General features: G+C 38.0%; 1 protein-coding gene across 1 annotated transcript in view; it reads left to right on the top strand.

Moving 5' to 3' along the window:
* The first annotated feature begins 86 nt into the window (after nt 1-86).
* The window catches only part of slc43a1b (solute carrier family 43 member 1b), a 37,203-nt gene continuing 24,633 nt past the window's right edge, over nt 87-12,656 (top strand). The window contains exons 1-2 of the mRNA XM_020497189.2: nt 87-245; nt 12,424-12,584. Of these exons, the coding sequence (XP_020352778.1) occupies nt 12,431-12,584 (154 nt within the window). The 5' untranslated portion in view covers nt 87-245; nt 12,424-12,430. The remainder of the gene's footprint in view (nt 246-12,423; nt 12,585-12,656) is intronic.

Raw genomic sequence — 12,656 nt, 5'->3', positions numbered from 1 at the left:
GTGTGGGTGGGGGTCCATTTATATAGACTTTAGGAAGGAGAGAGGAGGGGTTTAAAGCCATACAAATGTAATGAAGTTGTGACGAGGAACTAACTGAATGTAGTGAAGTTTCACAAGACCCACAGTGACTGACTGTGTAACGTGTTCGCAGCAGACAAACAGTTTAAATCCCGCCTTTTTTCACTAAAGAAGGGAAATAAACCATTTACCATAGTTATAAATTATTTCAGGGATTAGCGTCTGAAGTAAGTAATTTCCATTTTTTTGTTGTGCATGTTCAGATATGTTGCTGATCTTTTGTGTGTCTGGTAAGAGGAATTTGACTTTACGCACATGGCAGAATACTTCACTTGTATATTAGTTCCCCCCCCCCCCCCCCATTATTTGTTATTTTTCATAATCTTTCATTTGTTATCCTATTAATGTGCATTACTTTTTTGTAGACCGAGTGACACGGAAAGTCTTATATCCGTTTGTACAATGCTAAAGTTAATATGTTGACAGTCTTGTGTTTGGCGCTAATTATATACATAAAACAATGCCCTTCCCACGTTTCAGGTATCGTTTGGCCATAAAAATAGTATAATGGAGGGTGACCAGGAGTTTGTTTATAATCAACTTTGTATACTTAAACAGCACTGGGCAATCCATGCGTAATCTATGCGCTGTGCACGTAAAAGGTGGCACCACCGGTGACACCTGGACGCAGCTGTCAGTGCGCACACACGGGAGCACGAGGGGTCACGCGCGTCCACCACCCACGGACAGGCCGCACGAGTGGAAACAGCTGAAAGAGAGGGAGAGTGACAGACAGAAAGAGAGGTGGGGCGGTTTCACCACCCCTGGTTTTAAATATTGTGTATTTACTCAGTGTATGTACTCTGCCTTAGCTGGTGCCTAAATCAGGAATTTGAAACTCAGCAACTCTTGGAGTGTAGTGGAAGTTGATAAAAGTGCTTGTTTATGATTACATTTTGACTTCCACAGACCTCCAAAAGTTGCTGAATTTCTTCGAATGATGCTTTCCAACTCTCTTGTAAATCAAATCTAATTGTATTGGTTGCATACACATATTTAGCAGATGTTAATAAGGGTGTAGCGAAATGCTTGTGTTCCTAGCTCCAACAGTGCAGTAGTCTCTAACAATTCACAACAATACACAAATCTAAAGGTAAAAGAATGGAATTCAGAAATATATAAATAGTAGGAGTATATATATATGTGTATATATATATATGTATATATATACATATACATATATGTATATGTATAGACATACTAAATATTCTATCCACATAATGTACATATCTAGAATATATAGGATAGAATAGTATATATACAGCAATAGGTGAATAGGATGGCTTTGATTAAAATACAGTATGTAAACATAACTAAAGCGACCAGTGTTCCATTATTAAAGTGACCAATGATTCCATGTCTATGTACATAGATCAGCAGTCTCTAAGATGCAGGATTGAGGAACCGGATGGTAGCCAGTTAGTGACAGTGACTAAGTTTAGGGCAGGGCACTGGGTGGAGGACACACAACCAACAAAAATACTGAGAAGTTGTGTAGGAGCTAGAAGCAGAGCTGCCATTTCTGTCGGGCTCCATCTTCCTGTGAAAGAGAAAGATACTTCTTTGACAAACTATTTCCCCCTTTTTTTCTTTGGTTCTACCAGCACACTAAACAAAAAATTACTTATGATCAGTGCCTGAATCTGTCCAGAACACACCGGTACTATGTACAGGCTCCTCACATTTTCTGTGTCTGGAGTTCCAGCACTTCTTATAGAATATTGGCTTAAGAATTGCATATCAAATCCAATTTTATTATCCACATCCCCCGAATACAACAGGTGTAGCCCTTACAGTGAAATGCTTACTTACGAGCCCCTAACCCACAGTGCAGTTAAAAAAAAAAGAAATAAAGAATAAGACATAAAAGTAACAAGTAATTCAAGAGGAGCAGTAAAAAATAACAATATATACAGGGCCGGTATAGAGTCAATGTTCGGGGGCACCAGTTAGTTGAGGTAGTATGTACATGTAGGTAGAGTTAATTGAAGTGACTATGCACAAATGACAACTGAGAGTGGCAGTGGTGTGGAGAGGGGAGGGGGCAATGTGAATAGTCTGGGTAGCCATTTGACTAGATGTTCAGGAGTCTTATGGCTTGGGGTTAGAAGCTGTTTAGAAGCCTCTTGGACCTAGACTTGGCGCTCCGGTACCGCTTGCCATGTGGTAGCAGAGAGAACAGTCTATGAATATGGTGGCTGGAGTCTTTGACAATTTTTAGGGCCCTCCTCTGACACCGCCTGGTATAGAGGTCCTGGATGGCAGGAAACTTGGCACCAGTGATGTACTGGGCCGTTCGCACTACCCTCTATAGTGCTTTGCGGTCGAAGGCCGAGCAGTTGCCATACCAGGCAGTGATGCATCCAGTCAGGATACTCTCGATGGTGCAGCTGTAGCACTTTTGAGGATCTGAGGACCCATGCCAAATCTTTTCAATCCCCTGAGGGGGAATAGGTTTTGTCGTGCCCGCTTCACGACTGTCTTGGTGTGCTTGGACCATGTTAGTTTGTTGGTGATGTGGACACCAAGGAACTTGAAGCTCTCAACCTGCTCCACTGCAGCCCCACTGATGAGAATGAGGGCATGCTCGGTCCTCTTTTTCCTGTAGTCCACAATCATCTCTTTTGTCTTGGACACGTTGAAGGAGAGTTTGTAGTCCTGGCATCACTGGCCAGGTCTCTGACCTCCTCCCTATAGGCTGTCTCGTTGTTGTTGGTGATCAGGCCCTCCACTGTTGTATCATCAGCAAATTTAATGATGGTGTTGGAGTCGTGCCTGGCTGTGCAGTCATGAGTGAACAGGGAGTACAGGAGGGGGATTAGCACGCACCCCTGGGGGGGTCCTGTGTTTAGGATCAGCGTGGCGGATGTGTTGTTACCTACCCTTACCACCTGGGGGCGGCCCATCAGGAAGTCCAGGATCCAGTTGCAGAGGGAGGTGTTTAGTCCCAGGGTCCTTAGCTTATTGATGAGCTTTGAGGGCACTATGATGTTGAACGCTGAGCTGTAGTCAATGAATAGCATTCTCTCATAGGTGTTCCTTTTGTCCAGGTGGGAAAGGGCAGTGTGGAGTGCAATAGAGACTGCATTATCTGTGGATCTGTTGGGGCGGTATGCGAATTAGAGTGGGTCCCGGGTTTCTGGGATGATAGTGTTGATGTGAGCCATGACCAGCCTTTCCAAGCACTTCATGGCTACAGATGTGAGTGCTAGGGGTCAGTAGTCATTTAGGCAGGTTGCCTTAGTGTTCTTGGGTACAGGCACTATAGTGGTCTGCTTAAAATATGTTGGTATTACAGACTCGGACAGTGAGAGGTTGAAAATGTCAGTGAAGACACTTGCCAGTTGGTCAGCGCATGCTCGGAGTACACGTCCTGTTAATCCGTCTGGCCCTGCGGCCTTGTGAATGTTGAACTGTCTAAAGGCTGCGATGAGCGTGATCACACAGTCTTCCGGTCCTGCTGGTGCTCTCATGCATGTTTCAGTGTTGCTTGCCTCGAAGCGAGCATAGACGTAGTTTAGCTCGTCCGGTAGGCTTGTGTCACTGGGCAGCTCTCGGGTGTGCTTCCCTTTGTAGTCTGTAATAGTTTGCAGGCTCTGCTACATCCGACGAGCATCAGAGCCGGTGTTGTACGACTCGATCATAGTCCTGTATTGACGTTTTGCCTGTTTGATGGTTCGTCAGAGGGCATAGCGGGATTTCTTATAAGCTTCTGGGTTAGAGTCCCGCTCCTTGAAAGTGGCAGCTCTAGCCTTTAAAGTCCCTGGCTACTAGGAGCACCGTCTCTGGGTGAGCGATTTCTTGTTTGCTTATGGCGGAATACAGCTCATTCAATGCTATCTTAGTGCCAGCCTCTGACTGTGGTGGTATGTAAACAACTACAAAGAATATAGATAAGAACTCTCTCGGTAGGTAATGTGGTCTGCAGCTTATCATGAGAAACTCTACCTCAGTCGAGCAATGGCTCGAGACTTCCTTAGATATCGTGCGCCAGCTGTTGTTTACAAAAATACATAGATCGCCACCCCTTCTCTTACCAGACGCCGCTGTTCTATCCTGCCGGTACATCCCATAACCAGCCACGACTCGAAGTATAAGATGTTACAGTTTTTAATGTCCCGTTGGTAGTTTAATCTTCCCAATAACGCTTCCATTTTATTGTCCAAAGATTGCATGTTTGCGAGCAGAATTGAGGGGAGTGGGTGTTTATTAGATCGCCTACTACTCCTCAGAAGGCAGCCCTCCCTCCGGCCTCTCTTTTTCCGCCTCCTCTTCACACAGATCACAGGGGTCGGGCCTGTTTCCGAGGGAGCTGTATATCCTCCGCCTCGGGCTCATCAGAGTCGTGAAATAAGTAAAAGGATTCTGCTAGTCCGTGAGTAATCGCAGTCCTGATGTCTAGAGTTTATTTTCGGTCATAAGAGACAGTAGCGGCAACATTATGTGCAAAAGTAGTAAACAAATAAGTTACAAACAACGCAGATAAACAAACAAAAAAACACAATTGTTTGCCTTCAGCTCCGGCACGCCATTTTACAGCAGAACCTAATATAAACTGTGCTTGCTCCCATTTCAAGCACTGTTGAAATTAGGACCATCAAGCCACATCTCCCTGTTTTGTCATTTAGCTGACACTCCTTTCCAGAACAACTAGAGTTAAGTACCTTTGCGCAAGGGCACATCGACATATTTTTCACCTAGCTGGCTCGGGGATACAAACCAGCAACCTTTCGGTTACTGGCCCAACGCTTAACCGCAAGGCTACCTGCTGTCTCCAGGTGAATGATGGTTGGAAGTGACATGACATCCTGTTGGTGATCGTCATCATAGCGAGCACGACACAACCAACCAGCCAGTCAGTCAGTCAGTCAGTCATTGTGGACAGGACTCGTGTGGCAGGTGCTGTCTCTCTGATTGTGTCCCAAATGGGCATGCTATTCCTATAGTGCACTATAAAGCGAGTTGGGTGCCATTTTGGGCCCATCCTCTGGCCCTTTCAAGGTTGAGATACAACTTTATTTGTTCTGCTGGGGGGGCATCGGAGTGCAAAGAATCAGAGAGACAGAGACAAAAGAGATGGAGAGAGAGATAGTAAGGGGAGAGAGATGGACCACAATGGACAGGGGAGGGGGATTCTAAAGAAGGGGTCATCACTTCAGACCCGGCACCGGGATAAAATGACTAAGGGGTTAGTTGAAATCAGTGAGGGGTTACAATTTTGGTGGGTTCTTGCATTGGAATGATATTGAATTCAATAAACATAAAGTTCAAATGCCGAGACTCCAAGACCATTGATTGAGTGCTTTTAAAATAGCCGATCTCCACTGCGCTGTATCAGCACTAAAGCAGGGCCATTTTGGTAATGAATATAGGCTACAAGATAGATAGGCTGTTTGTAATAGGTGCATAACACTATGTGAATGCAGCCGTACACACTGCTGTCTTACCAAAAGAAGGTCGACTAAATGCTGAAAGTAGTAGCCTAGTTATTCATGCGTGTAAACTAAAATACTGAAAAGCAGTTTGGCTTAGAATACCGACACACCTGCCGAATAAGAACGAATGACTGAGAACTGAACAAAACAACTGTAGCAAGGAAGCATAGTAAACAAAATATCAGATTGATAAAGGGATGACACAATCTGTATTTAGGCTAGTTACATTAACAGTAAACACACGCAGTATTCAAAAGGCGAATGGAGATCCAAATAGCCAAAACATATTCTACTACAGTGAGATGCAGCCATGCACAACTGTCTTGCCAAACAAATAGGCACATGGGCCCATAGGCCCGCTTCAAACATGGGAAACCATGCCGCTCATGAGTGCAGCAACACGTTGTGATATGGCACAATGCACGTCTGTGGATCATATTCGACCCAAGTAATCAATTAAGTAATGCCGGCCTACAATAAACGTGTTTCCAATACGTACAGTTCCATTTCCAAGCACGACAACCAATAGGCTTCTAAGAAAACCATAATAGAATGTATCTCTTTCTATGATGAAACATACCGATATGTAGCTATACAGAGAGGCGTCATTTGGGTTCTTGCATTGGACTTATATTGAGTATTCCAGACACTCTTTCTATGAACCAGTTAAAATAAAGTTTTTTGGACAGAAAACCTGCGGCTAGGGTAGGATTCTAGGCTAACCTGGCCGGCTCCTGTGTTCCAAGATCGTCAGGAACAGTTGGAGGTGGAGGGAGCTATGGAGACATTATCCTGGCGGCGCTTGTGGACACAGCGCAAGGGAGATACCGATTTTGCGCCAACCTGTCACTCAATCATTTGAACTTTTTTTTGTTGCTATTTTTATATAGGAACTTATAACTTAAACTGAGGGAGCACACGTTTCAACTGAGGTGGGCTAAGCCCTCTTTTGCCCCCTCGTGGAACCGAGCCCGGTCTGCTTAATACTCGCCTAAATTAAATTGGAGGGTTCAGAAAGGTCATCTTCGATACTCCATCATACATTTCTGTGTCATAAGGAAAATAGAGGTCAGGGTTTAGAGGTCAAAGTCTAACACTCTCCAATGTTTGGGTTCAGTATGAGCACGTTCCAGGTACAAGATCCTTATGTCATGTAGATGTGGAAGTAAGTAACCTAATAGTTGGTTAAAAACACATGATTCACAGTCGATGTCATCAGTGTCACCGGATGATGTCATCGGAAAAAACGTATCTTCTATCTTTGTGACTACAAACAAAGAAACCCGCCGATTTCATATGTTGATGTTGGGGTGGTGCTAGAGATGTTGAAAAAGTGTTTTCCCTTTAAACCTTTCTCCAGACATTGTAATAACCAGGTATTCTGTGCAACATATGTGTTCCCATGTAGAGTACTAGTGTAGTTAAGTGTCACTAGGTCTGTGACCACTGCAGCTATTTTTGTCCCCAGCTGACAGGAGTCCCAGTCTGGCTGCAGGCACGTGTTCAAGAGAGGTAATAGACCCTCAGTCAAACCTGCTTTACCTACACACACAGTCACAGATAGAATGGCATGTATTCACACTTACAGTACCAGTCAAAAGTTTGGACATACCTACTCATTCAAGGGTTTCTCTTTATTTGTACTATTTTCTACATTGTAGAATAATAGTGAAGACATCAAAACTATAAAATAACACACATGGAATAATTTAGTAACCAAAAAAGTGTTAAACAAATCAAAATATATTTTATATTTGAGATTCTTCAAATTAGCCACCCTTTGCACACTCTTGGCATTCTCTCAACCAGCTTTACCTGGAATGCTTTTCCAACTGTCTTGAAGGAGTTCCCACAGTCTCCTCCGAACAGTTGATGTTGAGATGTGTCTGTTACTTGAAATCTGAAGCATTTATTTGGCCTGCAATTTCTGAGGCTGGTAACTCTAATGAACTTATCCTCTGCAGCAGAGGTAACTCTGGGTCTTCCTTTCCTGTGGCAATCCTCATGAGAGACAGCGCTTGATGGTTTTTGCGACTGCACTTGAAGAAATGTTCAAAGTTCTGGATTGACTGACCTTCATGTCTGAAAGTCCTGAAGGACTGTCATTTCTCTTAGCTTATTTGGGCTGTTCTTGACATAATATGGACTTGGTTTTTTACCAAATAGGGCTATTTTCTGTATACCACCCCTACCTTGTCACAATGCAACTGATTGGCACAAACACATTAAGGTAAGAAATTCCACAAATGAACTTTTAACAAGGCACACCTGTTAATTGAAATGCTTTCCAGGTGCCTACCTCATGAAGCTGGTTGAGAGAATACAAAAACTGTCATCAAGGCAAAGGGTGGCTACTATGTAGAATCTCAAATATAAAATATATTTGTTTAACACTTTTTTGGTTACTACACAATTCAATATGTGTTATTTCATAGTTTTGATGTCTTCATTATTATTCTACAATGTAGAAAATAGTAAAAATAAAGAAACCCTGGAATGAGTATGTGTGTCCAAACCTTTGACTGGTACTGTACATCTGACAACCACTTTCTAATGCATACAGACTTCATGCCTATTGGCCACAGGCAAACATGCATATTTGTTATTATACCCAGGAGTAAAATCTCCTCACTAGAATTTAAATTTTTTACAAGGCACATTTTACGAGTCTAAACCCTCCCTCACTACGTCAGGCCGTGTGCATATGTGTGTGCCATAGGCACGTGCAAATAACAGGGTGTGTGTTCGTGTCAGTCCCTGCTGTTTGATACCTGATAGGTCCACGGCGTGAAGTCAGACACACAGCAATAAGGTCAATTCAGGGGTCACTACTCTACTCACCATTCAGCTCTTTATCCCTCTATACACCAATCCCTGATTCCTCTCTCCCTCCTCATGGCAGGTAGATCTTTCCACCTACACTAACAGGGAAACTGTCCCTGTTTTTTTTCAGTTATTGTACGGTCAGAATTACGTACTAACTAGAGGTCGACCGATTTATGATTTTTCAACGCCGATACCGATTATTGGAGGACCAAAAAAAGCCGATACCGATTAATTGGACGATTTATTTATTTGTAATAATGACAATTACAACAATACTGAATGAACACTTTTATTTTAACTTGATATAATACATCAATAAAATCAATTTAGCCTCAAATAAATAATGAAACATGTTCAATTTGGTTTAAATAATGCAAAAACAAAGTGTTGGAGAAGAAAGTAAAAGTGCAATATGTGCCTGTCACGCTCGTGAAAATGGACGAACCAAGGCGCATCCCACATTTTAATTGGATTTTGAAATTTGTCAACACAGCCACATCCTGTTCACTTCTCAAGCACAAATCAGCTGCTTACTCGGCTAAACCTCTAGTTACAGTGGAAAGGAGTACTCTCAAATATACCGTTCTGCCTTTGCAGCAGTGCTGAGCGATTAAGTGCTTTTTGGAGTCAGTTCGATTGTTCAAAAAATAATCACGTTTTTCGATTTTGGTTTAGATTATTTTTTTGTAAACATTAAATGCACTATGCATTATGTGGGTTGAATGCTGTAACAACACAGAATTAAACAATGAATAAAATGACGTTAGACAGACCATTCCTGTTTATCACTTATTAACCACCATCTTGTTACATTATTTGAATGAAATATTTCAGTTGTTGTGTATATATAATAAAACATATATTTGACTACTTTATTGTTTCATTCCACGTCATCTCTTCTCTAGTTGCTGATCTTCAAGGTAAATAAGGCATACTTCTATGACTGCTGAATAACAATTATCAATCACTTAGCAACTGCTCTCGATCACGCATTCTAATGTAGCAGGCGTAAAAGAAACACACAGACCGGACAAGTAGGCACACAATGGACAATGGACTATGGTCATAGTAGTTAATTACCAGGTTTTCTGCGCTAAACTAAGTAGGATATTCGCCTGTTGGAAACTAAAACTCCCTAATTCGGGCTTGATTTATCGCTAGAGGAAATGGCAATGTGCGTATTGAGCTCACAAAACAAAAACAAAAAACAATGGAATTCAAACAATTGAAACTGACAAAAACTATAAATATCCAACATTTCGGTTAATCGTTCAGCACTACATCACAGACAAATCTATGTGTTTTTGCAAACTTAGAAGAGTCTACATTCAGAGTATTTGCACAATCCAACTCATAAAATAATTTGATCTGTTACATCTGTCTATTGGAGTATTTATCATTCAAATGTCCTTTAACCTCTTTTACTGGCCACAATCTTATTTTTCAAGTAATCCGCCCAAACCTGAGTTTCTAGGATACTCCTCTTGCTTAGAGATATGTTTTATATGTTTTATATGTTTTATAGAATGTTTTATAGAATGTTTTATATTTTTATAGAATGTTTTATAGAATGTTTTATATTTTTTATATGTTTTATAGAATGTTTTATATGTTTTATAGAATGTTTTATATTTTTTATATGTTTTATAGAATGTTTTATATGTTTTATAGAATGTTTTATATTTTTTATATGTTTTATAGAATGTTTTATATGTTTTATAGAATGTTTTATATGTTTTATATGTTTTATAGAATGTTTTATATGTTTTATAGAATGTTTTATAGAATGTTTTATATGTTTTATATGTTTTATAGAATGTTTTATAGAATGTTTTATATGTTTTATAGAATGTTTTATATTTTTTATATGTTTTATAGAATGTTTTATATGTTTTATAGAATGTTTTATATTTTTTATATGTTTTATAGAATGTTTTATATGTTTTATAGAATGTTTTATATGTTTTATATGTTTTATAGAATGTTTTATATGTTTTATAGAATGTTTTATATGTTTTATATGTTTTATAGAATGTTTTATATGTTTTATAGAATGTTTTATAGAATGTTTTATATTTTTTATAGAATGTTTTATATGTTTTATATGTTTTATAGAATGTTTTATATGTTTTATATGTTTTATAGAATGTTTTATAGAATGTTTTATATGTTTTATAGAATGTTTTACATGTTTTATATGTTTTATAGAATGTTTTATATGTTTTATATGTTTTATAGAATGTTTTATATGTTTTATAGAATGTTTTATAGAATGTTTATATGTTTTATAGAATGTTTTATATGTTTTATAGAATGTTTTATAGAATGTTTTATATGTTTTATATGTTTATAGAAGTTTTTATGTTTTATATGTTTTATAGAATGTTTTATAGAATGTTTTATATGTTTTATATGTTTTATAGAATGTTTTATATGTTTTATAGAATGTTTTATAGAATGTTTTATGTTTTATAGAATGTTTTATATGTTTTATAGAATGTTTTATATGTTTTATAGAATGTTTTATATGTTTTATAGAATGTTTTATATGTTTTATAGAATGTTTATAGAATGTTTTATATGTTTTATAGAATGTTTTATATGTTTTATATGTTTTATAGAATGTTTTATATGTTTTATAGAATGTTTTATATGTTTTATAGAATGTTTTATATGTTTTATAGAATGTTTTATATGTTTTATAGAATGTTTTTATATGTTTTATAGAATGTTTTATATGTTTTATAGAATGTTTTATAGAATGTTTTATGTTTTATAGAATGTTTTATATGTTTTATAGAATGTTTTATATGTTTTATAGAATGTTTATATGTTTTATAGAATGTTTTATAGAATGTTTTATATGTTTTATAGAATGTTTTATATGTTTTATATGTTTTTATAGAATGTTTTATATGTTTTATAGAATGTTTTATATGTTTTATAGAATGTTTTATATGTTTTATAGAATGTTTTATATGTTTTATATGTTTTATAGAATGTTTTATAGAATGTTTTATATGTTTTATATGTTTTATAGAATGTTTTATATGTTTTATAGAATGTTTTATAGAATGTTTTATGTTTTATAGAATGTTTTATATGTTTTATAGAATGTTTTATATGTTTTATAGAATGTTTTATATGTTTTATATGTTTTATAGAATGTTTTATAGAATGTTTTATATGTTTTATATGTTTTATAGAATGTTTTATAGAATGTTTATATGTTTTATAGAATGTTTTAGAGAATGTTTTATATGTTTTATAGAATGTTTTATATGTTTTATAGAATGTTTTATAGAATGTTTTATATGTTTTATATGTTTTATAGAATGTTTTATAGAATGTTTTATATGTTTTATAGAATGTTTTATATGTTTTATATGTTTTATAGAATGTTTTATATGTTTTATAGAATGTTTTATAGAATGTTTTATAGAATGTTTTATAAGTTTTATAGAATGTTTTATATGTTTTATAGAATGTTTTATATGTTTTATAGAATGTTTTATATGTTTTATAGAATGTTTTATGTTTTATAGTCAATGTGAACATATTCAGGGATTATAACAGAACTGGCAGAGAAACCATTCAGCACAGCGGCTTTCCGGAAACCAGAGTTATGTTGTTGCCATGATGGTTGTGATGATGAGTCAGTCATGGGGTTAACCTCACTCTCAGTAGTAGTATCCCACAGAAAATGTGTATTGTGGTTCCTCTCTTTCTGTTGCTCTCTGAGCTCAGATGAAAGTGAGGAGGAAAGTAACTGTATACAAAAACAAAACAAAAAATACTTTCTTGCTTTGATATGTATTTTGTAGTTTTTGTAGACCTTTGAAGTTGTTGATGCAACATTGTTCTGTACGGACTGTGTGTGCGGCACTTAATTCTGTAAGAAGGGATTGTTAAATGTTAAACTCTCTCCTCTATCTTCCTCTGGTCTTTTTCTTTTTACCACCTTCTCTCTCTCTCTACCTCCCTTTCCCTCTCTCTCCCTTCTCTCTCTCTCTCCCTTCCCTCTCTCTCTCTCTCTCTCTCTCTCTCGCTCCCTCTCTCTCCCTCTCTCTCTCTCTCCCCCCAGAGCAGCGATGGCTCCTTCTCTGGCCCAGGCCTATCGTAGGCGCTGGTGGATGGCGGTGACTGCAGTCATAGAGAACCTGCTGTTCTCTGCTGTGCTGCTGGGCTGGGGATCGCTACTCATTATGCTCAAGAACGAGGGCTTCTACTCACACCTCTGCATAAGTACGTCCCCGTCCATGGGTAACACTCACACAGGGATATGGTATACTTCAGGGTTGGGGTCCATTCCATTTC

Source organism: Oncorhynchus kisutch, linkage group LG12 (genome assembly GCF_002021735.2).
Source record: "Oncorhynchus kisutch isolate 150728-3 linkage group LG12, Okis_V2, whole genome shotgun sequence".
In the NCBI taxonomy this organism is placed as follows: Eukaryota; Metazoa; Chordata; class Actinopteri; order Salmoniformes; family Salmonidae; genus Oncorhynchus; species Oncorhynchus kisutch.
This window is presented reverse-complemented; position numbering and strand designations above follow the sequence as displayed.